Here is a 27,009-nt window from a genome sequence, read left to right as displayed (position 1 = left end):
TACAAAAAACCGATTGCATATCTAAATTCTATGGATCATTTTACATCTACTACTTACTAAAAAGACCGACTAGCAATTATTTTTGAAAATCTTAAAAGTTAGGACACCTTCTTTTAAAGTTATGCCTGAAAATGTACATACAAGGATGACAATATCCATAAAAAAAGCTCTGAAACGGAAGGACAAACGTGGAGTGTCAGCACTGAATAAGCAGAATATAAATATACAAGTCCTAAGCAAACCTAAGCAAAGTTGCAAAACGTACAAGATACTTTTGAAGGATTATAGTTTCATTGTTGGTATAATCTGACAATAACACTTGTAGAGTTTCACAACTTAATAAGCACAAGCAGAATATTAAGCAGACGGCCGGACCTACCCTAATTGTAGAATAGCTTAGCTTTTTAAAAAAATATGGAACAACAAAGTATATATTTTTTTCAATTCAGCACTCAGCATTGAAACAATAATTGAGGAGTTCATCTTTGAATTTGTCCAGAATAGTGACAGGTTTAGCTTCTGTATGGATGAAGAAGGCGTAGGGTATGCAGAACTATTAATTTAGTGATGCTTAATTTTTTATTGCCTTTTGGTTTTATCATACTAAAAAATAATAAAAAGTTAAGCTTTTATGCATTTGAAGGATTATTAAGTGACTAAATTTTTTATAATAATTTATAATTAGCTCAATGAAAGAGAGATTTCACCTGGTCTTGGAGTAATTAAAATTTTAAAAAATAGCGTTCCAAGTCGATTGGTAATCTTAGTTTCCCACTTACTTAAAGTGCTTTAATGTTTCACTTAAAAGTTAATCATTTTTTCAGCATATATCTAACTTAGCCAAAATTGCAGAAAAAAAATTTGGGCCGAAAAACTACGCAGCTGCTATTAAAAAGAAAAATGTGGCAGCCTAAAAAAGGGCAAATTTTGAATTTAAAGTTTGAGCATCACTATTCCTCTTCGTTCAATCTTCGAAATTCCTAAAAACATTTTATATTATTAATTACTAGCAGCTTCGCCCCATGCCTCTAGGGGTTTTGCCCCAAGAGGTATTTAAAAAAAATAAGTACCTCTAATGCTGCAACCACCACATTAAAAAAGTGGGGGATTTTTTTGTTTTTTGGGTGGGTTGGGGGTGTCCCACCCCCCAAGCAAATAGCCTAAAACCACCACAGGACCAGTAGGTATATTCAATAAAGAGTAGAATGAAATCGGTTCAGTGATCACCGAGATCTTAAGGGACAGACAGACGGACGGACAGACATCAAGCTACTTTGCATTATAGATTATCAATTATTGTCATTCGCATGTCAATATTTAAATTTTCAGGCCAGCCTTTCCTATTCTTAAAAAGTTTGTACCAATAACCCTGTGCTCGCTACTCCTTTAATTTTAGAATAGAAAAGATTATAATTTATCCAAAGAGGAAGGGGACACTGGACTTTAAATTACACTGGTAGTGGTACCAAAAGTTGTACCAACACAATATCTCTCATTTTTGGCTTAAAAACTTTGGGTACTTTTGTAAAATCTTGATTGGTTGTTTTAAACTAGCAGTGTCCAAACTTTTCAACAAACAATCTTAATTGTTCTAAAAGGGTAATTTTGTTTATCATCATTGGGTAACATACCTGCCACGACACCTTCCTTGGTAGAAAGGGAATATAACCAGAATCTTGGAAAGCTTGAATGAACCTCGGATATTCGGGACAATTTGAGGGTTCTGCGCATAGATTGTACAACTAAAAAACAACAAGGATGACAACAGAGGGACGTCCAAGATTTTTACTTTAAGGGGAATAAAAAAAGGTTTGAGGTGGTTGAAATGAGGCGTTTAAAAGATTGATGGCGGAACCCCCCCCCCCCCCCCCCCCTATTCCCTACCTTGCATAATGAACAGATGTATAATAGACAACTACCTTTTTTTCAAAGACCTCTTTCGTCTGCTTCTAAACAATTTTCTGCTACTTGGCTGTAAGCGAAACCATTGGTTGATTTTCAATGACCCAATAGAAAGGTTGCACAAGGCAGTTGCGATGGGAAGATACAGTTATTTAACCCTTTCTCCCTCTAGTGTTTTACTCTAATCATGGATGTCTATGGTTGATATTACTTTCATAAGTATAGATTTATAGGAAAAATCTCGCAACCTTTTGTGTGTACTTTCATATTTTTTTATATTTATATTTTGTAGCATGACTGAAAGACCGACGGACAAAGTTAGTTTACATTCTGGATTCTCTTTGATTTAGTAATCTTCCACATAGCTTGACGGACGGACAGACAAATACAAATACTGAAAATGTGTAAATAACATATGAGTTATGCCAATAATACGCGCGAAAATATACAATATCGTTTACTGTTTTATTCTTAAGATCTCATATGCAAATAGAGAATAGTTATTTCTCGCATAGTATTATAAACAGCTTTCCGCGGATATAGAATGTACAATTATAAGATGAAAACCAGTTTCTTAGCCCCGCGGTGCCGAAGGCACGTGCTAAAAAAACTGGTTTTAATCTTATGATTGTACATTTTAATATTCGTAGAAAGCTGGATATAATACGATGCTAGACATAGTTTTATCGTATGGATGAGAACCGGTTCCTATCCACCGGATTTGAATGAATACGAGAAAATGCATACCTCAATCATTATATAGGGAATAAATCTTAACTTCTCCTTTGACTCTAAAAACTTCATTAATGCCTAAAAATTTAAAATATTAGTAGAAAGGTGTCTATATGTCTGTAGTTAAGATAGATAGAGCATTAGATTTCGTTATTCACTTTAGAAATGGGGCTTTACTTTTCAGAGAATATACCTACTGGTCATTTCTAGGTTTTAAATTCATACTTTCAAGCTTTTCACCCTTCCCCTTTGGACGTCAATGAAAGTTGTTGTATTTGCTTCAGAAAAATTTTTGTAAATAGCTTGGAGTGGATTTAAGCTATTTTTTTTTATCTCCTTTGACATCGCTTAGGATCAGGGAAAAGCAAGTAGACACTAAAATTACGTTAGAATAGAATATGAATTTTAATCATGCAACTTGTCGAATATTATCCTGTAAATAAGCAATGGATATATAATATGTATATTGTAGATATTTATGAGAGATTCTCGCATACCCTGATGAATGTTTCTCTCACAGCTGGCTAATATAACTATGTCCCCATATTACCTAATGTATTTGAACTAACCCCTCCCCTGACCATGGAGGAACAGATTGACCAATATCTGCATATTATAAGAGCAACCTAAATTGACGACAAAAATTGCTCTGGCACAGAATCCACGTATTCTATATCCATTGCATTGTATTATTTAATACCTATATTTGCGACAACTTTTACTACACAGAAACTCCCAATTTTTAACAACAATAAAATTCCTGGCCCTCTCGGACAGCCTCGAACCCGCAGTGTACGGATAAGGAAACCAACATTCTATAAACAAGCTATATTGGAAACCAATTATCAGGTGTGAAAACAGACAATATAGACAAAAATTTATTTCTTATAGTATTCTTTAAAATTTCACATGTTTTCACATATGTCTCCTTAGCTCAGGGGTAGAATGGAGGGTTCAGTTTTGCATCAGTTCAAGTCGGAAGGTTGTCAGTTCAAAACTACCCAAACACTGAATATCATTTTCACTCTCTGAGATAATAAGTAATATTTGGTAAAAGTTAAAAATATTTACATTTACATTGTATTAACAGTCACTTAAAATATCAAAAAGCTATTTTTTAAATTTGTTTTTGGCAAGACTTGAACTCGCATCCATGAGCCAAGGTAGACAACGAAATGAACTGAAAAATATTGGTGAATGCTTCGAACACGCGATCATTATAACCAGTAGCAAGCACTTTGAGCACCACCCTACAAGAGAAACTTAATTATTGTAAAATAAATAAGACCAATAGAGAGAGAGAGAGAGAGAGAGAGAGAGAGAGTGTGAGAGAGTGTGAGAGAGTGTGAGAGAGAGAGAGAGAGAGAGAGAGAGAGAGAGAGAGAGAGAGAGAGAGAGAGAGAGAGAGAGAGAGAGAGAGAGAGAGAGAGAGAGAGAGAGAGAGAGAGAGAGAGAGAGAGAGAGAGAGAAAGAGAGAGAGAGAAAAAAAAAATTGATTATGTTAGTCACCGGGAATCGAACTCGCCATCGATACATCTGGTAGCCAGAGCCATAACCACTCTACCATGAACAATAATGTTTAATAACATAAAATTAATTAGAACAATAAAGAGATAGAGAGAGACTTCATTATCTTGACCATGGTCCTCAGAGCATTTTAATATCGGCGGAACGTTTTTTATTTATTATAACAATATTTTTATAAAGAATTTGGTGTAATTTAATATCGGTGTAATATTTTTAGCTATTACAATAATATTTATAAATGAAATTTGGTAACCCCTATTGTGTATATGTATGGTTTTCTTCACCCCATGCCCCCAAATTTATTCCATTTTCTTTTTTTTATTTACCCCACTTCTAATGTTCTCCCTTCTTTATTTCCTCCTTATGTCTCCCCCCCCCTCCCAAAATAATAGATTTTAAAAATGACAAGGTAAACAGATAATTTTATCACCAAACCTCCCTGTTATTTTCCACCATAGGGTTCTCAAAAAATTGTGTATACTTTTTTTCTTTAAATTTAAAGTATTCAATAAATTGAAACAAAAGAGTATTTTTAATATCGCCAGAACATTTTTTAGCTATTATAATAATATTTTTTTTTTAAATTTGGTAATCCCTATTTTAGTACAGTTTCAACAAATTATTTCACCACCAAACCTCCCTGTTATTTTGCACTATAGGGTTCTCCAAAAATTGTGTATACTTTTTTTCTTTAAATTTAAAGTATTCAATAAATTAAAACAAAAGAGTATTTTAATATCAGCAGAACATTTTTAGCTTTTATAATATATTTTTTTTAAATTTGGTAATCCCTATTTTGGTACAGCTTCCTTTTTTGACGCGGCATAAGTTTTAACATGTCGTGATTTGAACACAACATGTTTTGCATATGTAAGCATGTAATGGTCGAAAACTACATGAACAAAATTTCCCTTATCAAAATTTAGCGATATTTCGTGTAGATTAAGCTCAAACTAACCTGTTATTACTCAAAACTTTAAAAAAAACAGATATACATTATATTTAATGTACAAACACATAAAATAATCCTGAAAACGATGTTCTTTTAACAATTTACATCGAAAAACAGTAAAGGAAAAAATACAATAAGATAAATCAACCTCATTTTGACCAAACCAAATGAAATGGTCGAAAACTATATGAACAAAGTTTTCCTTATCAAACTTTAGCAATATTTCGTATAAATTAAGCTTAAACTGACGTAATATTACTTAAAACTTTTTAAAAACACATAAAACATTATATTTAATGTACATACACATGGGCTAATCCGAAAAACGATGTTCTCTTAACATTTTATATCAAAAAACCGTAAAGGAAAAAATAAAACAGAATAAATCGACCTCATTTAAAATTGAACAAGAATATTTTCCAAGTATAGGGGTATGTGTGTTTTGTAGATTTATAGTTTCAGATAGATTTTTTGCATAAAAAACGCGGATAGTGGCTTAAATGATAAAAAATTATCTGAATAACTTAATTTCAATCATGTTTTCTTAGATAGAATCGAACCTGTTATGAACAAGGGTTCAAATAAATTATAAAATAGACGTGGGTAATCTGAAGTAGTATAAAATTTTAAAAGGACAATGGAAGAAAAAAATTAATATTCAATCTAGCCAATAGCGGTCTAATTTTAGAACGCAGCCTCTAGTATTAAATATTATGCTGTACCTTGCATTCAAATCCTTCCACGTCAATTTTCAATGCTATTGGGGCGTCCTCAGGAACTAATTCTGAATCAAAATATAGTAAACTAGCGTTCTAGGAACTCTGGCTTTAAATGGGTAAGAAGGGGGGCAGAAACATAGCCTTAAACCATCCCAAGACTTAAATCTAACAATGGAATAGCATAAAACCAACCTGGGACCTATATGAAGCTTTCCTAAAATGAAGAGTTATTGAAATCTCAATCATTAGACAATTTTTTTTCTACTTTATATAATAGGTTATGAAATAACTACCTTGCTACTCTATAATTTACTTTGGCTGTCCGTCTGTCTATCTGTTCTTCTGTCCGTCCGTAACGCTATTGGTGTAATGTTATTGTCTCGCCGAATTTACAAAAAGTTGTCCGAAGAAACAAAAATAATAAAGCCTTTTGTTCTTTATTATTTTCTTTACAAATAGTTGTTTTTAAAAGAAGTTGTATCAACTTTTTTGCTTTTTATTTAAGATAGCTAGCCGGTCCTTTCAGTAAGTGGTAAATGTAAAATTTTTCATAGAATTCAGATATGCAATCGGTTTTTTTGTAGACCTCTTATTTTTTAAGTAATTTAAGTTTTTTAAAAAAATAATTAAGTCGGTTTTAAGGTACTAAAACGCAACAAAATAAAAGAAGAAAATAGCCAGTATAAACAAAAATAGTAAGATCTTTAATTTGACACCTTACTTTTAAAATTCTGTTAAGTAATTGTTGAAAAAATCTATTTTTTTAACCTCGGTTTAATCAAAACATTAAACCTAAATATTTTCTCATACAGACATAAAAAATATGGGTTCATATATACCATTAGAATGAGAAAAATAATATGAATCCATTGTAAGCAAAATTGAAAAAGTTTAAAAAAATTGTAATAAAAAATAGAAAAAATAAAAAAGTTATTTTAAGAATTGTAACTACTAAACTAGCCAATCACAAATCGCAAAAATTGACGAATCGGGAAGCTTAATCTATAAAATTAACCTATAGAATTGCCAGAAAAAAAGGAGAACGTTCATACAATATATACAATAGATACTACAATAAATATAGTGATATTAAGAACATGTAAAGAATGAAAAATTATGAACAAATATGCATCAGTCTGTTTATAAACTTCAAAACAATGCAGTTAAAAATACATTATTGTTTCTTGTGTTTAAAAAATATCTGCTACATTGCATTGTCTTTTGTTTAGGTTTTTTTCAGGTTTGGTTTAAGCTAACCCTTTAAAGCCGAAAATTATGATTCTTAAAATAAACTTATTTTTTTTATTAGTTTTATAAAACTTTTTCAATTTTGCTTAGAATAGATTCGTAATATTTTTCTGATTCTAAAGGTATATATGAACCCATGTTTTTTATGTCTGTTTGAGAAAATATTTAGGTCTAAAGTTTTTATTAAACCGAGGTTAAAAAAATAGATTTTTTCAATAATTACTCAACAGAATTTTAAAAGTAAGGTGTCAAATTAAAGGGCGAATATAGGTTCCATATGATATGAGCTTATATGAAAGGTGCCATTTCATACTTTTAGAATATCTATGCCAAATTTAAAAATTCAAAAAAATCCTTAAGTAGATTTTGCAATTTTCTGTTTCAATTGAACATATGATAAATGAGATTGACGACAAACGGTTTATTTTAGCCCTTTACAAGACTTTTTTTTGACTATTTTGCTTAAGTTTGATTGACTATTACAATGGCACGCATCTTAAATGATAATTTAAATGTTTATTAATTTAGATTATATACTCTTTAATTCAATTTTTAAAAAGCGTAGAAATAATTTGCGTAAAAGTGCACCAATAGTTTTGATGAGGGTAGATAATACGTCTTAAAGTTTATTTTCTGTACAAAGATCATTGGTTAATTCTGGAAAATATAAAAACCCTAATGTACGCAATTTTAACACACACACACACGAACCTTAAAAAAACAGGGATTTGAAATCATTCTTCCTCCAAGAAAATTTTATCAATTATTTTTTTTTTACTTTTTACATTATTTGATGGTTTTTTAAACTTTTAAATATTTTACTTTATATAATTTGTATTAAGGTAGAAGATGGGTATATTTACCCCTGATTAATTGGTTTCCACGTTATTACGACTATCCTTTAACGAAAGCTTTTTAATTCAACCTTGCTACAAAGCCTTGTGTGATGCTAGGGTAATTAAGTTCTTAGGGAACCACACTTATTACATAATATTATCTTGAGTTAGAAAGGTTTTAAGCTATAAACAGACTTATACAATTAGATATGTCAATATCCTTAAGTTATTTATAATCTATATAATGGCACCTTTGAAATAAGCTCATATTATATCAAACCTATATTCGCCCTTTAAAGATTTTACTATTTTTGTTCATACTGGCCATTTTCTTCTTTTATTTTGTTGCGTTTTAGTACCTTAAAACCGACTTAATTATTTTTTTAAAAAACTTAAATTACTTAAAAAATAAGAGGTCTACAAAAAAACCGATTGCATATCTGAATTCTATGAAAAATTTTACATTTACCACTTACTGAAAGGACCGGCTAGCTATCTTAAATAAAAAGCAAAAAAGTTGATACAACTTCTTTCTAATTTTACCTAAAATATCTTCAAATAAGATTGACCTCACAGCTTCTCTTTTATTAGACACCTAAAAAATAAAACAACCTTGTCCTTAATGATCATAAAGAAATCACATTTTTTAGGCCTGCCTTTTTTTTGAGAAACTGTTTATGTTAGGATACATTCTGATTCAAGTTATAAGGAAGTTAAAAGAAAATTAGTTTTAAGAATAGTTTATGTTTTTTAAAGTAAATATATTTTGTAATAAACTAAAAATAAGGGAGGTGGGGTAATTGTTACTTTTACCCAATAAAAAACGAGCTTCCCCTCCCACCTTATTTAAGAATATCATAACTTTGCAGCCATTCATTGTCAACTCCATTCCGGATAAAAAATACAAAAATTACAAAATAAAAAAGCTTACCATAGGCAGAACTTGTTTGAGGCTAGTGCCACCAGGATTTAGTTTATTATCTAGCACAGGCTCATAAATGCTGTATTCATCACTAAAAATTAAATTTTTTTCAGTGATGCTGCAAAACCGACTAATATCCGCTTGATTAAAACCGGTTCTCAGTGCCTTGTTTGAGACTAGTACCACCTGGATTTGGTTTAGTATCTAGTACAGGTTTTTATATGCTGTATTCATCACTAAAATTAAATTCCAGTAAGGCTGCAAAACCGACGAATATCCGCTGGATTAAAACCGGTTCTATGTACTTTGTTTAAGACTAGTTCCACCTGGATTTGGTTTATTATCTAGCACAGGTGCATAAATGCTGTATTCATCACTAAAATTAAATTCCAGTAAGGCTGCAAAACCGACTAATATCCGCTGGATTAAAACCGGTTCTCAGTACTTTGTTTGAGACTAGTGCCACATGGATTTGGTTTATTATCTAGTACAGGTTTATATATGCTGTATTCTTCACTAAAAATTTACCTTTCCCTGAAAAGTTTTAGGGATTGACTATATTTCCAAAAGCAACAATCAAAATATTATCACTTGGTCTCAAAAATGCAGCGGTATAGAGGTATACTATAAAAATAAACTTCTTCAGAAGAATATATATTTCGTTTTTTAAGCCTTCTCAAATCTAATCGTTTGAGAGTTTCTGTACTACAACTTGGATGTTGTGTGGTATCCGCCGAGGATAAATGGCAGACACCGGAGTTCAATTAGATTACGGCAGTGTGACAGACGTGGACACCTTACTATAGAGAAGCTACGCTTCTCTAGCTTTCACTAGATAATGATCAACATCTATTTTCAGTTGTCACTTTATTGAAGGTTTAAAAGATACTGAAGCTATATACAACAAACAATAATTACATGGATAGGAATAAGTAATCATAACATAAAAGCATAAATAATACATATACAATGGTCAGTTTGGGCAATAATGATTCCCCCATCCCTGGAAAGGGTGGGGGAGAATTAAGAATACATTTAACCATAATAAACATGACAGATTCAATCATTAATTCTAAGCGTAGGGAGGGGGTCACTAGACCCCTTCCCCAGGACTCGGGGGAGGGCCATTGACCCTCCACCGAACCCCAGATCAGGGGTGCCATAGGCATGGCTCACGGTTGCCAAATACCACAACTCTCCCCTCGGAAGGCTGGGAGGTGGTTTCCCTACCAGACTTCCGACAGTGGTTGAGGCCTTCGGTCCGCTCCTTAGGGCTAAAATATATACAAACGATAATGATTCAATGGAATCCTAGTGGTGAGTATCTTCTTAGGGTTGATGGGCTCCCAATGTGGGATAGAAGGCAGAGGCTGACTTGGGTTGGACACGTTGGTCAGCGCCGGCAGGTATCAGGTTTGCCGGTGGCACAGTTGTTGCTGGAACAGTCAGCAGTGGGGCCTGCTGGTTGTTGTTGGCAGCGGCTGGGGCACTGGCTGCCAGGTTGATCGTCTGAGCAGCGGCCTGTCCTCCTGAGGGGCCGCGGGGTCTGCCAGAGGGCGGTCCTGGCCTACCTGGGCGGTCATGCCCGCTGTCAGTTGATTTCATAGACACCATTTCCTCGGCTGCTTCCCTGCCGATGGGAATGGCATCCCAGTCCACTGAAAAGTCCCGGGACTTGGCATGGTTGAGCCTGGCTCTAGCCAGCGCTTTCCTATATAAAGCTGGATGGTACAGGAACACTTGTGATATCGCATTCAGGGCTGCCCGGACTCCTCCCTGTGCTGCTGCCAGGGAAATGATGGTTAGGTCCCCCAGCAGTTTGAGGATCAACAACAGCAAACACAGTATGGCTGCGCCATCTCCCCACTCGTGGATGGCTTGTCTAAATCCTGCCCAGACATCCAGGGCTGCCTCTCCTTCCTCCGCCAGTCGGTCAATGTTGTAGGACACTATCCCATGGTCTCCTGTGGCCGAACAGCTGCCTTGCTGAACGCAGGAGCCATAGGATAGGCCGGTCAGCATGGCACTCTTGTATGCTGGGAACGCCAGCAGTTGTTGCCAGTCGTTCAACTCAGCCTGCGAATACAAGCCACCTGAACTGAAGTCATCTAAGGGTTCTGTCAACAACTGCTTAGGCGTATCCAGCGGGGGTGGCCTCTTCTTGGGAGCAGGGGTTAACTCTATCCAGCCTTCCTCCGCGTGCACAGTCAGGGGGTAGGTGGAGGAGCAGGGAATCTTGGTGGCGTGTTCACTGTATACCCGTGTCACAGCGTCTACAAAACCTGTGGGCTCTACTGGCACTTTGTCCCAACACTCCTTGTGTTCGCGGACAACGTACTTGTGACGTTGGCAGGTCAGCTGCAGCAGGATGTCTCCCCTCAGTACCGAGAACGTGCTCCCCTGGACACGCACCGGGTGGGCCGGGTCTAGTTGCTGGAGCTTCCAGCAGTTGGCCGCTACTTCTTCTGCTGCGGTGCTTTTCATGCGCGTTTCCAGGGTAAACCCAATATAACCTGCATGTATCTGTGCTTGAAGGGGAACGTCAACATCCCTGGCCGACACTCTGGGCAGCGCAGCCGCGGCTGGGTCAGCTGCCACGAACAACGCTGGATGGTTTGTGGCATGGGCCTCGAAGTCGCAGTTCACAATCGAGGTGGGGTTGGTCATGTTGATGAAAATCTGGGCCTGATGGTCAACCAGATATGCATCCATCACCAGGCTGGGCTGGAGGCTGCGGATCAGCCTCAAGGGGCAATCTCTTCCCAGGTGGTCCCACACGTAGGTTGCTTCCCCAGTGATGCAGGACAGCTCAGAATGGGGACACTCTAGGGTCAGGTGGTCAGACTGGGACTCCTCCTTGACCAGCAGCCGCCGCTCCTGGAGCACTAATTCGTTGCGGTATAGCTGGCCCTCAAAGTGGACGTCCTCCCCCTCGCAACCCACCCCCTCGGGGCTGTTGACGAGGGCGCCCACCATGTCGATGGTGAAGAACAGGGGGTGGTTCAGCTGGAACGTCAGTGGCTGGGTCTTGCCTGGCAACGTGTAGACTCGGTTCCTGGCCAGGTCTCGGCACGCTTCTGGGTCTATCTTGGTTGGCCTCATGAGGGTGGGGACCGAGGTCACCTTGAGGTGACCCCATACCCCACACCTGAATGTCCACTGGGACACGGTGAGCTGACAGCTGTACCCAGTGGTTTCCCTCACCTTGACTTGCTGCAGGACGTGCACTTCATGGCCCAGGGGCACCTCCTGGTGTAGGGGCTCCGTGTTACACATCTTTTCTTTATTGTAAGACGTGACATGGGTGGGGTTGGCACAGTCCCACCCCACCAGGACGTAGCTGGTTGTAGGCCACACGGCTGCCAGCAGGGGGCCCCACAGGACCATCCACCAATGGGAGAGGCTTCCAGGTAACCATCTTCCTCGTACACGCGGCTGGGGATCTTCAGCTCTGGTCACGGCTGCTTCTTGGGACTGGACACGGCTGGGCTGCTCCTGGCTAGATACAAGTTTCCATTGAGCGTTATCTGTATGCGGCCGAGGCACCCCGATACCCTCCCCAATGACAGACTGGCAAGCGACTGGCACTTGCCTGGGTGTCGGCTCCCCTAGCCCTAAGTGCTCCCTTCCCTTGTCCAAAGCATGCCCAGTGGCATGGGGCTGAAGTGCATGTGGCACAGGCTCGCCCTTACTCACTGCCCTCCCCTGCCCTAGGAACTCAGGTGCATGTGGCACAGGCAAGTCCTTATTTTCCCAAATTTCAATCTCCCCAGCCTCAGGTGCAGGGGGCACAGGCAAGGCTGGGTGTTTACCATATTTTGGATACAACACATTTAACAAATTCAACTTATCCTGATGTTGAGCAGCTGGGTTCCCTTGGCTGGCAGGGGGCTCTGGATGGCATGTAGCTGGGCTCTCCCTGCAGGCTGGTGGCGCTGGCTGGCATGTAGCTGGGCTCTCCCTGCAGGCTGGTGGCGCTGGCTGACTGGGGGTGACGGGTGTCACCCCTTCCTCTGGGACCGCTGGCTCGTTCCAGGACTCAGGTCTCTCGGTGGCGGCGACGGTTGTCGCCCCAGACATCAGGTTGGAGGCTGGCTCGTTCCAGGATCCAGGTATCTCGGTGGCGGCGACGGTTGTCGCCCCAGGCACCAGGTGGGAGGCGCTGGATAGCACCCCCCCATCATCCCAGGTGGCGACGCCGGGTGGCGTCCCATACATCGATGCAGAGGTGCTGGCTAGCACCTCCTGCCTCTCTCGTTCGGCGGCTGCCAGGACCTCCCCATACACCGTCTCAGGGACGCTGGGCAGCGCCCCTCCACTCTTGCTGGGTAGGCTCAGTCGGGCAGGTTCCATCATGTTGAGGCTAAAAGGCTGGGGCCTCAGCACCTCTGGCTCGGCTATGTTGTTGGGCTGTATCAGCTCTGGCCCCAGATGGTTAAGACTGAAGCCTAGGCCAACCCGGTTGGGTTCAGCCGCGCCGCCCAGTACGTTGATCCTAGCTGGGACAGTCCCAAACTGCGGCATCCCATCGGCTCGGTCCGCAGCTCTGGGGGCGGCTGCTTGCTGTGGTGGTGCTGGGGGCGCGCTCCCTTCCATATGGGCCACTCTGCTGGGCTTCCCTGGAGGGGCACCCTTGTCGGCGGTGCGCCTGCGGCTGGCTACCTGGGCCCAGTCGGCTCTACAATCGGCCGCCGTGTGACCGTCATAGTGGCAACGCTCACACTTGGCAGAACGGTCACGGCGTGGCTGGGTGCGTCTCTCCTCTAGGCTAACTTCCACAGGCGTTGGGCAGTCTCGAGCTCGGTGGCCTCTCCCCTGGCAGCGGTAGCAGCGGCCTGGAACCTTGTCATCTGGAGCGACCTTCCCCATCTGGTGGAGACCCGGAGCCAAGGAGCCAATCTCCATTGGCTCCGACTCGTCATATTGGGGCAACTGGATGCAGGCAGATCCAGTCAGCCCGTCGGTCGAGTCCACTAAGCACACACCTTCCTTCAGCTGCTTAGTAACCATGGTCACGGTGAACATGGCCTTACGAGTGTACTCAGGTACACTCGTAATTTCATGGTTCATCATGAGGCGTTTTACATTGGCGTTACGAATTCCACGATTTAATTCGTCCACCAACAACACAAGATCCTCATGGTTGTAGGCGTCCCTATACAAGGCGCACTTAGTTGATATGTACGCTTGTATAGGTTCTGTCGAGTGTTGCTTGTAATCCCTAAACGCTTGTTTAAGCGTTTGGGATTCAAAAGCAGGGCGAAATAGCAATTCACACTCGGTCTTGACCTGTTCGTAGGTCAAGGCTTGGCCTGCCTCGCCAAACAGATGGGACGCCATTTCCGCCGCTTGCCCTACCAGTGACAGTAGTAGGGCGTTGCGGCGGTTGAGGGAATCATGAGGTGGCACGCGGTAAGCCGCCCATGACATCTCAAGTCTGCGGATATGTGCCGACCAGGATTGCTTGGGCGGCCCTCTAAACTCCGGCAGATTGCTCAGCATCAGCTTGCGGTACTCGGCTGGGGCCGGCTGAGGGTCATCCTGGAGCCATCCTGGGGCTTGGTCACCTCCTGGGGCTTGATGCTGGTCCATTGGGTCAACGGTGAAACGGCGGGCACAAAGTTATACAGTACTAAAATGAATGGTTTGTCACTTGAGGCTTCCTAGCCTAACAGCCAACACTGTTTGTATCACTAGGTTGGGAGTTTAGTTGCAAAGATATAACTTAGCTGTACTTATCACTAGTTAGGTGTTGAGGTTGGTAGAGGTAGATAGATGTTGAGGGTCTGAACTGCTGTCAGGAACTGATTGGGTTTTCCTTTATCACACTAGAGCTAGAAGGAAAGAAACTTGCAATTCTTTATTTGCTAAAAATACCCCTGTTAAATGCTATGGAGTAGCTCCGCTCCGGTGTGAGTGTGTGTGTGTGTGTGTGCGTGGAATCTCCTGTCCTTGTAACGCGCGTCCGCGCCGTCAAATCCGCGCACATGGGGAAAACGCGCTCTCACCCCTCAACTCGCTCTCTCATTGGTCCGCTTCGTCCGTTGGATTTATGATATTTTCCGCACTCTGTTGCGCTACCCGTGAATGGCGCTCTGTGTGTCCGATCGCTAGCCCCACACTACAGACGGACTTAGTCTAGTGTGGGTAGGAAGGGGGAAGCGCGTGAGGGGACGGGGGTAACTCCGTCCGTTCCCCCTGTGAGGGAGGGGGATAACTGTGTGCTGGTGTAATAGGGCCTTTTCTTCTTAATCCTAGGCTTATCTATTATATCACCCTGATTGTATTTGCCTTCGATGGAGAGGGGCCCCTCCCTTTCCCTTGGAATAAGGGGTGTATTGTTGTTGTGCTGTGGGCTTGAGATTGTTTTGATTGTATATCAGGGTCTTTATTATATTACATCTAGCTTCTATTTTTGTCCTTATCACAATTGCATAACAGATTTGTTTACCAACTCTGTTCTATTTTTAGCTGTTATCACAATACACAATAATCCAAGCCTGTTCTATTCTTAGATTTATCACAACACAACAATTTGTTTGCCAAGCTTTGCTCATAAATCTATTGTTTGGCCATCACACTAGGGTGGTAATCCCTGCAAATGTGATATAATATCTGTTTTCTAGATGGGTGGCTGCGTTGTAGCTTCTCAGGATACTCGGAGTTGACGTAGTTTTTCTCTGTTCTGGTGCACTACACTCGTATGTTAGCTCGCAGCTTGCAGCTATGTGGCATGTTTCAGCCTATCGGCGGCAGGGAATGTCCCGTCCTGCTAGCGCCGCTGATCCAAATCCGGCTGATGGCGGCAGGGAATGTCCCGTCCTGCTAGCGCCACTGGTTCGGATCCTGCTATTTCTTGCAGTAAAGTTGGCCTATTTCCAGCCGTTTACACTTATTTGGCTTGTTTCAGCCGGTCCGCAGGCCTGTTTCAGCCCTTTTGGCGCTCAATTCTCCGTTAGATATCAGCGCTGCTCGCGGTTATTCGTCAAATTTCGCTGTCTCGCTTCCACAACTGCCGGATGCAGAGTTAAACTTTGCTGTCCAGGGTGGGTAATTCAGGTTGCTTGCGTCAGTTTTGCCAGATTCACTGCTGGGAGTACCTTAGCCTCAGATGCGCGTCTGCTCTACACTTGTGGTTCGCCGTAATCTCACACAGCTGTCACCAAAGTTGTGGTATCCGCCGAGGATAAATGGCAGACACCGGAGTTCAATTAGATTACGGCAGTGTGACAGACGTGGACACCTTACTATAGAGAAGCTACGCTTCTCTAGCTTTCACTAGATAATGATCAACATCTATTTTCAGTTGTCACTTTATTGAAGGTTTAAAAGATACTGAAGCTATATACAACAAACAATAATTACATGGATAGGAATAAGTAATCATAACATAAAAGCATAAATAATACATATACAATGGTCAGTTTGGGCAATAATGATTCCCCCATCCCTGGAAAGGGTGGGGGAGAATTAAGAATACAGTTAACCATAATAAACATGACAGATTCAATCATTAATTCTAAGCGTAGGGAGGGGGTCACTAGACCCCTTCCCCAGGACTCGGGGGAGGGCCATTGACCCTCCACCGAACCCCAGATCAGGGGTGCCATAGGCATGGCTCACGGTTGCCGAATACCACAGTTGCACAAGATTGTATTGTACTCTGAGAAATTTATGCTTGCAGTTGGCTAAAATAACGATAACCCCCATTCATCCACTTTATATCATCCTTCCCCTCCTACTTAAAATGAACAAACTGACCTATAAATGATGTCCATATTAACAAGTCCGTCAGTATATGATTATACATGCAATTTCTTTAAGGTTTCGTTATATATTAGTTTCTCTCTTTTTTTTCTGTGTGTCATTTCATGACGTTTTCTCTGTCACTCACTTAGTTTGTTTGTCTACTTTTCTCACCTGACGGCATTTAAAACTTGAATTACTCTTGAGCTCCCACCAGTTAAAACTGAAAAATAGTCTTGGGTCAAAGCTACGTGTATTTTTTTTTATCTATGAACAACACATAAATCCCTTAAAACTACGGGAATTTTAATACTATTATAAGCCACAAAAAATTTAAAATCGGACCAAAAATAAAAAAAAAAGATGAAAACGGCTTAAAAACAGTCGGACTGCCATGGATGTAATTTACTCAAATAAGCTCCCTAATAATGGAAATGTAAATAAGTAAAGTCAAAAGTCTCGCTTTAATAGTAGCTGAGAAAATATAATTTCCCCCACACCGTTACGGACTAAAGACAGACAGACTTTATCCTTATAATAAAGTAACAGGATGTTTGTGTGTTTGTCTGTGTGTTTGTACCGAAGAATCTCGCTAACCGCTGAACCGATCGGGTTCTCCTTAACAGGGTAGCTTCTCATAGGTCCCAGGAAGGTTTAAACCTATTTTGGGGGAGGGTACCACCACCCTCCCAAGAGAAATGACAATAAATCGAAATTTTTTATTCTCGAATAGAGACTTCTACGTAACATTTCAAAGTATCGTAGAAATTTGATAGAGACTCCTTCGCAACATTGCAAGGTATCGTATTATTTTTTTAAAAACTCCAAACATTTAAAGTGCCACTAGAGGCCTCTAGGGGCGTACCCGCTAGTTTATCACATAATGTAGTATGTTTTTTTTTGTCTGAAGCTTAAGATTTCTACTGAACTGATTGAGTTCTTTATTTTATGGAAGCTTCTTAAAGTTCCCTGGATGGTTTGAGGCTATTTCATTTTTGAATCTAAGTTTATTTTTAAGCTACTTTCCTACTTTCCTTCATTCCAAGAAGTTCATACAGAGTTTCTAGGTGCTAGGAACGCAGCCGCTAGTAAATTATGGAGTAGCTTCGCTACAAGAAATAAAACTTACCAATGCTGTTGAATAAGATACCATGATTGCTGAAAAAGAAAAAAATATTTAACTCATAAATAGTGAGCTATAAATAATTTAATTTCTTAGAATTACTTGAGATATTGATGTCGAGAACTTTGTCCGTCCTTCCGTCAGTCAGTCCGTAAATTTGTCCGTCCCACAGTGAGCCCAGGAATCCAATTTTGTGGAAAAAATTAATAACTTCCTTATTTTTCAACCAAATCAAACAATTTTTTTTTTAATTAAAAGGTTTTTATAGTACCTTTTACAGAATTAACAAGATTACCCCTTCCTCCCTCTCTAGATGATTGGGGGGTCAAAATATCACCTCCAAAAATTGGTTTTCGGTCGATTTTGAATGGCCATCACAGCCAGGGAAGTGATGGGAAAAAAATTGTGCAAAATAGCAAAGATGGGCAATGGCCCAGTGTGTCAGGTGACATGTGTCCCAGGCCTGTCAGCCAAGCAGTCTCGCCGCACTGGCATGCCAAAAATCCTCAAAAACTTCAATTTTTGACAATTTTTGCGACCTTTAACTGCGGCTGTCGGCCAAACGTCCGGTCAGACCACCTCCGGCCGCACACCCGCCAATCCGGCTTGGAATGACCTACAAAAAAGTGGTAATACACGTGGCTGCGCCACAAACACACGCCGCCCTGTGTGCAAAAAACACGACAAAAAATTGTCATTTTTTTGTTGTGCTAACTTTGCCGCCAATTAAAGGACGGAAGGCGGCTGGCAATTATCTCTGATTTCTTCTGATTGCAGTTAGAGCCGGCCATTGTGGTTCTAAAGATACCTTTAGATTTCTGGTAGCCCCTCCAGGAGGCCCTCAGGGTCCAATACACAAGGGCATAGTAAAATTTTATTTTGAGGTGCTCTAACTTTTCCACCACTGGTGGGAAAATTTTATGCCATGATTTTTCGGAAAGGCATATTGCCAGATTTTTACCCTGTAAAAGGATTTTTCTCTATAATGAAATCCGGCAACAAATTATATAAGGATTATACACTAAAAATAGCTTAAAATGACCTCTACAAAAATATCTATAGAGGTTAAGCAACTAAGTGAAAGTTGATAAGACCAATGGGATCCTCTTATATATTGCCTAATTAATGCTAGAACTTCATCCTAAAAATTTTCACCTTGTTGCTAAAAAGATCAAGGTATTTGAATCAGAGCTTAAAAAAATATTCAACGTGCTTTTTTTTGCATTTTCACCAACTTTCTTTAATATGGATTCAAGAGGTTTTTTTATACAAAACTATTTAGTTTCTTGTTATCCAGCATTAGATAATTGCATGACGGTTCTAAAATGGTATTACATTACGTCCTAAGTTAATATTTGATTAAATGGCAAGTAAAACAAAAAAAAATTTAAAAATATTTTTTTTGGGAGATTTTTGTATCTAAATTTCGTGAATTCCAGGGTAACAACTTCAGAAGGCCATAAAAACTTTAATTTTTTAAATTTTTCATTAATTTAAAATGGCAAACCTCCTCTAATATGATGAATTTTAACATGGACTTTTAAAATAATTGATTTTCTAAAGTTCGATTTTGGGCATAAATAATTTTTTCCACAAAGTTGGATTCCTGGGCTCACTGTGCATCCCTCCTTCAAAAGACATTAATGACATTTTTAGTAATTTTCCCTCTTATTCTTACTATGACCATGTGTCCATTCTTATTTTTTTTGTGATTCGCTATCAATGGATGTTGTCATCCTTACTACTTTATAAAAATGCATATTTACCTGATGAAAGGATCTACAGAAATGACAGCATGATCTAGAGCATGAGCACCAAGGGTGTATGGACCAATATTACTTGGGACACCCTATTCTATATCTATTACTGCATACTAACCTGATGAAAGGATCAACAGAAATGACAGCATGATCTAGAGCATGAGCACCAAGGGTGTATGGTCCAATATTACTTGGGACACCCTATTCTATATCTATTACTGCACACTAACCTGATGAAAGGATCTACAGAAATGACAGCATGATCTAGAGCATGAGCACCAAGGGTGTATGGTCCAATATTACTTGGGACACCCTATTCTATATCTATTACTGCACACTAACCTAATGAAAGGATCTACAGAAATGACAGCATGATCTAGAGCATGAGCACCAAGGGTGTATGGTCCAATATTACTTGGGACACCCTATTCTATATCTATTACTGCACACTAACCTGATGAAAGGATCTACAGAAATGACAGCATGATCTAGAGCATGAGCACCAAGGGTGTATGGTCCAATATTACTTGGGACACCCTATTCTATATCTATTACTGCACACTAACCTGATGAAAGGATCTACAGAAATGACAGCATGATCTAGAGCATGAGCACCAAGGGTGTATGGTCCAATATTACTTGGGACACCCTATTCTATATCTATTACTGCACACTAACCTGATGAAAGGATCTACAGAAATGACAGCATGATCTAGAGCATGAGCACCAAGAGTGTATAGACCAATATTACTTGGTACACCCTATTCTATATATATTACTGCATACTAACCTGATAAAAGGATCTACAGAAATGACTGTATGATCTAGAGCATGTGCACCAAGAGTGTATGGACCAATATTACTTGGGACACCCTATTCTATATCTATTACTGCATACTAACCTGATAAAAGGATCTACAGAAATGACTGTATGATCTAGAGCATGTGCACCAAGAGTGTATGGACCAATATTACTTGGGACACCCTATTCTATATATATTACTGCATACTAACCTGATGAAAGGATCTACAGAAATGACAGCATGATCTAGAGCATGAGCACCAAGGGTGTATGGACCAATATTACTTGGGACACCCTATTCTATATATATTACTGCATACTAACCTGATGAAAGGATCAACAGAAATGACAGCATGATCTAGAGCATGAGCACCAAGGGTGTATGGTCCAATATTACTTGGGACACCCTATTCTATATCTATTACTGCACACTAACCTGATGAAAGGATCAACAGAAATGGCAGCATGATCTAGAGCATGAGCACCAAGGGTGTATGGTCCAATATTACTTGGGACACCCTATTCTATATCTATTACTGCACACTAACCTGATGAAAGGATCTACAGAAATGACAGCATGATCTAGAGCATGAGCACCAAGGGTGTATGGTCCAATATTACTTGGGACACCCTATTCTATATCTATTACTGCATACTAACCTGATGAAAGGATCTACAGAAATGACAGCATGATCTAGAGCATGAGCACCAAGGGTGTATGGTCCAATATTACTTGGGACACCCTATTCTATATCTATTACTGCATACTAACCTGATGAAAGGATCTACAGAAATGACAGCATGATCTAGAGCATGAGCACCAAGGGTGTATAGACCAATATTACTTGGGACACCCTATTCTATATCTATTACTGCATACTAACCTGATGAAAGGATCTACAGAAATGACAGCATGATCTAGAGCATGAGCACCAAGAGTGTATAGACCAATATTACTTGGTACACCCTATTCTATATATATTACTGCATACTAACCTGATAAAAGGATCTACAGAAATGACTGTATGATCTAGAGCATGTGCACCAAGAGTGTATGGACCAATATTACTTGGGACACCCTATTCTATATCTATTACTGCACACTAACCTGATGAAAGGATCTACAGAAATGACTGTATGATCTAGAGCATGTGCACCAAGAGTGTATGGACCAATATTACTTGGGACACCCTATTCTATATCTATTACTGCATACTAACCTGATAAAAGGATCTACAGAAATGACTGTATGATCTAGAGCATGTGCACCAAGAGTGTATGGACCAATATTACTTGGGACACCCTATTCTATATATATTACTGCATACTAACCTGATGAAAGGATCCACAGAAATGACAGCATGATCTAGAGCATGAGCACCAAGGGTGTATGGTCCAATATTACTTCCAACATCTAGATAAAACATACAGTGAGGAGGGGGACATTGGGCTGTTTATTATATTAGTCCCCAAAGTTTTATAATAAAGTTTTCGAATTCGTTGGCTTATCAACTTTGGAGGTTTCTATTAAATTTTGATTGGTTAGTTCATTAAGTTGAGTGTCCCAACGTTTGATGGAGATTTAAGTCTATCAAGCTGTGCTACCTTATAAAACCTTAAACTAATCTATATGGTGCATTATTTGCTCTATATTTTGGATGCTGGATGGCAAAAAAAGGTTTCAGAGTCACAAAATGACTAGATATCTAGCTATCTATGAAGGTGGCCCACTAGGCAAAAAAAATTCACCCTATATAAAACACCATTACAATAACTTTTTTGAATACTACCTCTCCCCACTCTCTATCAAAGACGTCCAAGGGGAAGGGGGTAAATTTGTTTCCCCTCCAATTTTTCCCCACCTAGTCCTAAATTTTTGAAAACTCTCATTTACACCCCTCTCCCACACACCCCCCCGAAAAAGCTTCAACGTCCTTAGGAAAACTATTTTAAGTTAATTTAATATGAAAAGTACCCAGAACCACAGAATCCGGATATTGATGAAGTGCTGTAAGAAAATGTTCCATAAGTCTCAGCTCAAAGCTAAAACATAAATTAATATATGAATTAGTGTAAAGTGTAAAGTCAAGCAGTCTTTTAGTGGGTCTATATAGCAAGACTTTTTGACTATTTTACTGTGAAATAGAAATTTTATTTCAAAAAATTGTCTACTTTTACTCTTTAAATAGTCGTAAGATAAACTAACCAGCTATTGGTCTATATCAGATTTTTTTTGTTAGTTAACACAAATTCTGTTTCTTTTATATAAATGAATATAATCGGTCAACAAAAATTTAAACACACTTACTTTTTCTGTCTGTGTAATCTGTGGGAAATAAACTAAAAAAATATATATATATATATAAGATTATTTAATAAGCTTAATGGCTAACTAAATTATCCATTCTGTACATTATATACTATTACTTGGAAAGTTTGGAAACTTATAGTTTTTTTTAAAAACAACCAATTGAAAATTTAATATAAATAACCAAAGTTTTGAGCCAACGAATTAGTTATCATGGTACAAATCTTTGGGTACTTACTAACAATACTTACCCCATCTTTATATGGTTCTCTGCCACAAAATACAAAGGATTCATTGTATATTGTATAACTACCAGGGACTGTGTTAAAAAACTTTGGGTACTTAATACTTACCCCATCTTTATATGGTTCTCTGCCACAAAATACAAAGGATTCATTGTATATTGTATAACTACCAGGGACTGTGTTAAAAAACTTTGGGTACTTAATACTTACCCCATCTTTATATGGTTCTCTGCCACAAAATACAAAGGATTCATTGTATATTGTATAACTACCAGGGACTGTGTTAAAAAACTTTGGGTACTTAATACTTACCCCATCTTTATATGGTTCTCTGCCACAAAATACAAAGGATTCATTGTATATTGTATAACTACCAGGGACTGTGTTAAAAAACTTTGGGTACTTAATACTTACCCCATCTTTATATGGTTCTCTGCCACAAAATACAAAGGATTCATTGTATATTGTATAACTACCAGGGACTGTGTTAAAAAACTTTGGGTACTTAATACTTACCCCATCTTTATATGGTTCTCTGCCACAAAATACAAAGGATTCATTGTATATTGTATAACTACCAGGGACTGTGTTAAAAAACTTTGGGTACTTAATACTTACCCCATCTTTATATGGTTCTCTGCCACAAAATACAAAGGATTCATTGTATATTGTATAACTACCAGGGACTGTGTTAAAAAACTTTGGGTACTTAATACTTACCCCATCTTTATATGGTTCTCTGCCACAAAATACAAAGGATTCATTGTATATTGTATAACTACCAGGGACTGTGTTAAAAAACTTTGGGTACTTAATACTTACCCCATCTTTATATGGTTCTCTGCCACAAAATACAAAGGATTCATTGTATATTGTATAACTACCAGGGACTGTGTTAAAAAACTTTGGGTACTTAATACTTACCCCATCTTTATATGGTTCTCTGCCACAAAATACAAAGGATTCATTGTATATTGTATAACTACCAGGGACTGTGTTAAAAAACTTTGGGTACTTAATACTTACCCCATCTTTATATGGTTCTCTGCCACAAAATACAAAGGATTCATTGTATATTGTATAACTACCAGGGACTGTGTTAAAAAACTTTGGGTACTTAATACTTACCCCATCTTTATATGGTTCTCTGCCACAAAATACAAAGGATTCATTGTATATTGTATAACTACTGGGGACTGTGTTAAAAAACTTTGGGTACTTAATACTTACCCCATCTTTATAAGGTTCTCTGCCACAAAATACAAAGGATTCATTGTATATTGTATAACTACTGGGGACTGTGTTAAAAAACTTTGGGTACTTAATACTTACCCCATCTTTATATGGTTCTCTGCCACAAAATACAAAGGATTCATTGTATATTGTATAACTACTGGGGACTGTGTTAAAAAACTTTGGGTACTTAATACTTACCCCATCTTTATAAGGTTCTCTGCCACAAAATACAAAGGATTCATTGTATATTGTATAACTACTGGGGACTGTGTTAAAAAACTTTGGGTACTTAATACTTACCCCATCTTTATAAGGTTCTCTACCACAAAATACAAAGGATTCATTGTATATTGTATAACTACTGGGGACTGTGTTACAAAAATATGGCTGCTCCCAAATTAAATCTAAAAAAAAACTTTCTATAAAACAAGGATGATAACATCCTTAAAAGCGAAGCTTTAAATTCAGAAAGTAGATCAAACGAACGTAGATTTACAAAGTGTCTAAGTATAAAAATCAGTCATGTGTTTTCATAAAAATGAGGGATTATCCATCTCTTTTTTAGGGCTTTTCTTTCCCACTTCTCCTCTCATCCCTCATTTCTATAACGTCACATTGCTGATTTTTTGAGACACCTACAACGAACATTAATACTTGTAAATATTAATGAGCAGAATAATAATTTAAAGATGTTAACAAAGTTGTTGATAAAATTGCTGCAAATTGCGAAAATACAAAATTATACTTAAGGGCAAATTAAATTTTTTAAGCCTTGATTGTAGAGATGTTATCCTAGGTATCAATGTTTCTAAAAATACAAAATCAGCGTGTTTAAACGACTTTCTAGTAAAGATTATAGAGCTGCTACACTTTCTAGATTAGACCATAAAACATAGGACAATTCTAACATGTCTAAATTAAAGAAATAAGCTAAACGTTACGTGCGGACCGACAAAAAAGTTATCTCTTTTAGAAGCTGAGAAATTACAATATCTCAAAAATTGTCCAAGAAAATTACAACGGACCTTGTGGGGCTTGTTCAATGTTAAAGATAAATCTTCACAAAAAATTGTCCAGACTTTCTTAAATATCAGCAAAGAAATTAGATTTCTCCATACCGTTGCAGACTTACGGATGAACTGACATGCAACATGAGTTATAGAGTAACTTTTCTTTACAAAATAATTACCTTTAAAATTTAAAACATTAATATTGGTATTAATTTCTAAATTTTTATTTTTTATCTCTGAACCAATAGAGAATATGAAGCATAGACCAACGAACACGGTTAAGAATATATATTTGGCATCCTAAAATAAAAATATTATTTGAATTTAAATGCTTTATCTAATACTATTGACTAAGCCTATAAAGACCTCTAGGGGCACTTGAGGTGGAGTGGGGGATTTTGAATCGACCTCCCACCTTCAATTGTAGTTTTAAAAAGAAAAAGTTTCAGCAACCTTGTACAAAAGTAAATCCAGTAAGTCATATATTGGCTATCTCTATCGGCACTTGAAAATATTTTTTTTTTCTCAAGGGGTGATTTCTCTTCGGGGAGTGGTGGTACTCTCCCCCAGAATTGTTATAAACCTTCCCCAGACCTATGAGAAGCTACATTGTAAAGGATAATCATAACGGTTCAGCGGTTAGCAAGATCCTTCGGTACAGTCAGACGATTACACACACACAGATCCTGTTACTTTATTTCTTTACTCGCGGCTTCGCCCCTAGCCTCTAAGGGCTTTGCCCGAAGAGGTAATTAAAAAAAATGAAAATAGATAGATAAAAAATTGGAGGTGCTTTCACTAATTTTTTGAACCTAGTAAAAGTGTCTGACTTTGATTATGACGTAAAAAAAATAGCCAATAAAAAGCCAGTAGACACTGTAATTGACCAATGGTAAAATTTATAATGGCATCTCATTGGCTATTTTTTAAAGTCATAATCAGAGTCAGACACTTTTACTAGGTTCAATTTTTCGGAAAAAAATTGAAGAGGGGGGGGGGGGTTGTGGTGTTACACCCCCAAGAAAATAGCCTAAAACCACCACAGGACCAGTAGGTATATTCCCTTAAGAGTAAATCCGATCGGTTCAGGGGTTATCTAGATCTTAAGGGTTAGACGGGCTTACGGGCAGACAGACAGACGGACAGACAGACAGACATGGTTCTACTTTGTATTATAGATACCAGACTTTCATGTACAATAACAAAGTGAAACTGTTACCGGGATAACAAAAATGAACGAACTGATCAATAAATTACAGGGGAAATGAAATAACAACCTAATTTAACAATTTTTCCTCTGTCATAATAACACGTATATTCTACTATTACATCCATTTTCAACGAACATACGACGTCGATAGTTTCTTTCGTAAAAATACGTATTAAGAAATTTTGTTTAACACAATAAAAAATTATGATAACTTACCTTACAACTAACGTAATCAGTTATATTATATTTCAACTTTATAACATTCATTTTATCTTTAAAAAATCACTTTTATAATTTCAAATATAAGTTTTATTTATATTAATTTTAAGCTTAAAGAAACTAGAACTAAAGACTACAAAATTTCTCTTTCTTACAGTAGTATAGGTTGGCATACGAAGCTGCAAAATTAGTATTTTATATAAACAGCTGTTAACTTCTGAATAACTAAGTTTAAATCACATAGTATATCAAAGCCAATCTTAACCTTAGAATAAAAAACATAAAAAACCTTTATTATTAGCCTGTAGATTATAGATGTGGTGATAAGTTATGATTCCTAAACCCTAAAACTGTTAATGCCGGCAGATTTTTTTAGGGTTTCAATCATAACACAGTATAGTTTACTAGCGGCTGCGCCCCTAGCATATAGAGGATCCATATACGAAGGAATATCGAAGGGAAGAAAAAAGGCCTAAAACCACACCTACCCAGACTTTCTATAAAAATAAAAT

The 27,009-nt window shown here is 38.3% G+C and overlaps 1 protein-coding gene across 1 annotated transcript; it reads right to left on the bottom strand.

Annotated features, from left to right (window-relative positions):
- Nucleotides 1-417: 417 nt before the first annotated feature.
- Nucleotides 418-26,640, bottom strand: LOC145305932 (uncharacterized). The gene is made up of 15 exons (XM_080147813.1): nt 26,495-26,640; nt 25,248-25,368; nt 24,359-24,462; nt 22,578-22,609; nt 22,245-22,312; nt 21,602-21,683; nt 17,714-17,742; nt 16,759-16,807; nt 8,848-8,929; nt 8,460-8,511; nt 5,836-5,897; nt 2,650-2,712; nt 1,632-1,742; nt 959-980; nt 418-555 (listed from the first exon to the last, which is right to left on the bottom strand). Exons 1-15 carry the CDS (start codon nt 26,543-26,545, stop codon nt 446-448), a joined length of 1,038 nt encoding a protein of 345 aa, XP_080003939.1. The 5' UTR covers nt 26,546-26,640; the 3' UTR covers nt 418-445.
- Between the last annotated feature and the right edge of the window lie 369 nt (nt 26,641-27,009).

The sequence above is a fragment of the Acartia tonsa genome, chromosome 14 (assembly GCF_053477335.1).
Source record: "Acartia tonsa isolate MP-2025a chromosome 14, ASM5347733v1, whole genome shotgun sequence".
Lineage (NCBI taxonomy): Eukaryota > Metazoa > Arthropoda > Copepoda > Calanoida > Acartiidae > Acartia > Acartia tonsa.
This window is presented reverse-complemented; position numbering and strand designations above follow the sequence as displayed.

Excerpts from the sequence above, each read along its gene's own strand:
- LOC145305932 (XM_080147813.1), bottom strand. The coding sequence starts at position 26,545 with ATGAATGTTATAAAGTTGAAATATAATATAACTGATTACGTTAGTTGT. Across the intron at positions 21,684-22,244 it reads TCCGGATTCTGTGGTTCTGG|ATGTTGGAAGTAATATTGGA; the intron begins GTACTTTTCATA and ends TGTTTTATCTAG. Across the intron at positions 8,930-16,758 it reads CAAGTTTTAAATGCCGTCAG|TGATGAATACAGCATTTATG; the intron begins GTGAGAAAAGTA and ends TTTAATTTTTAG.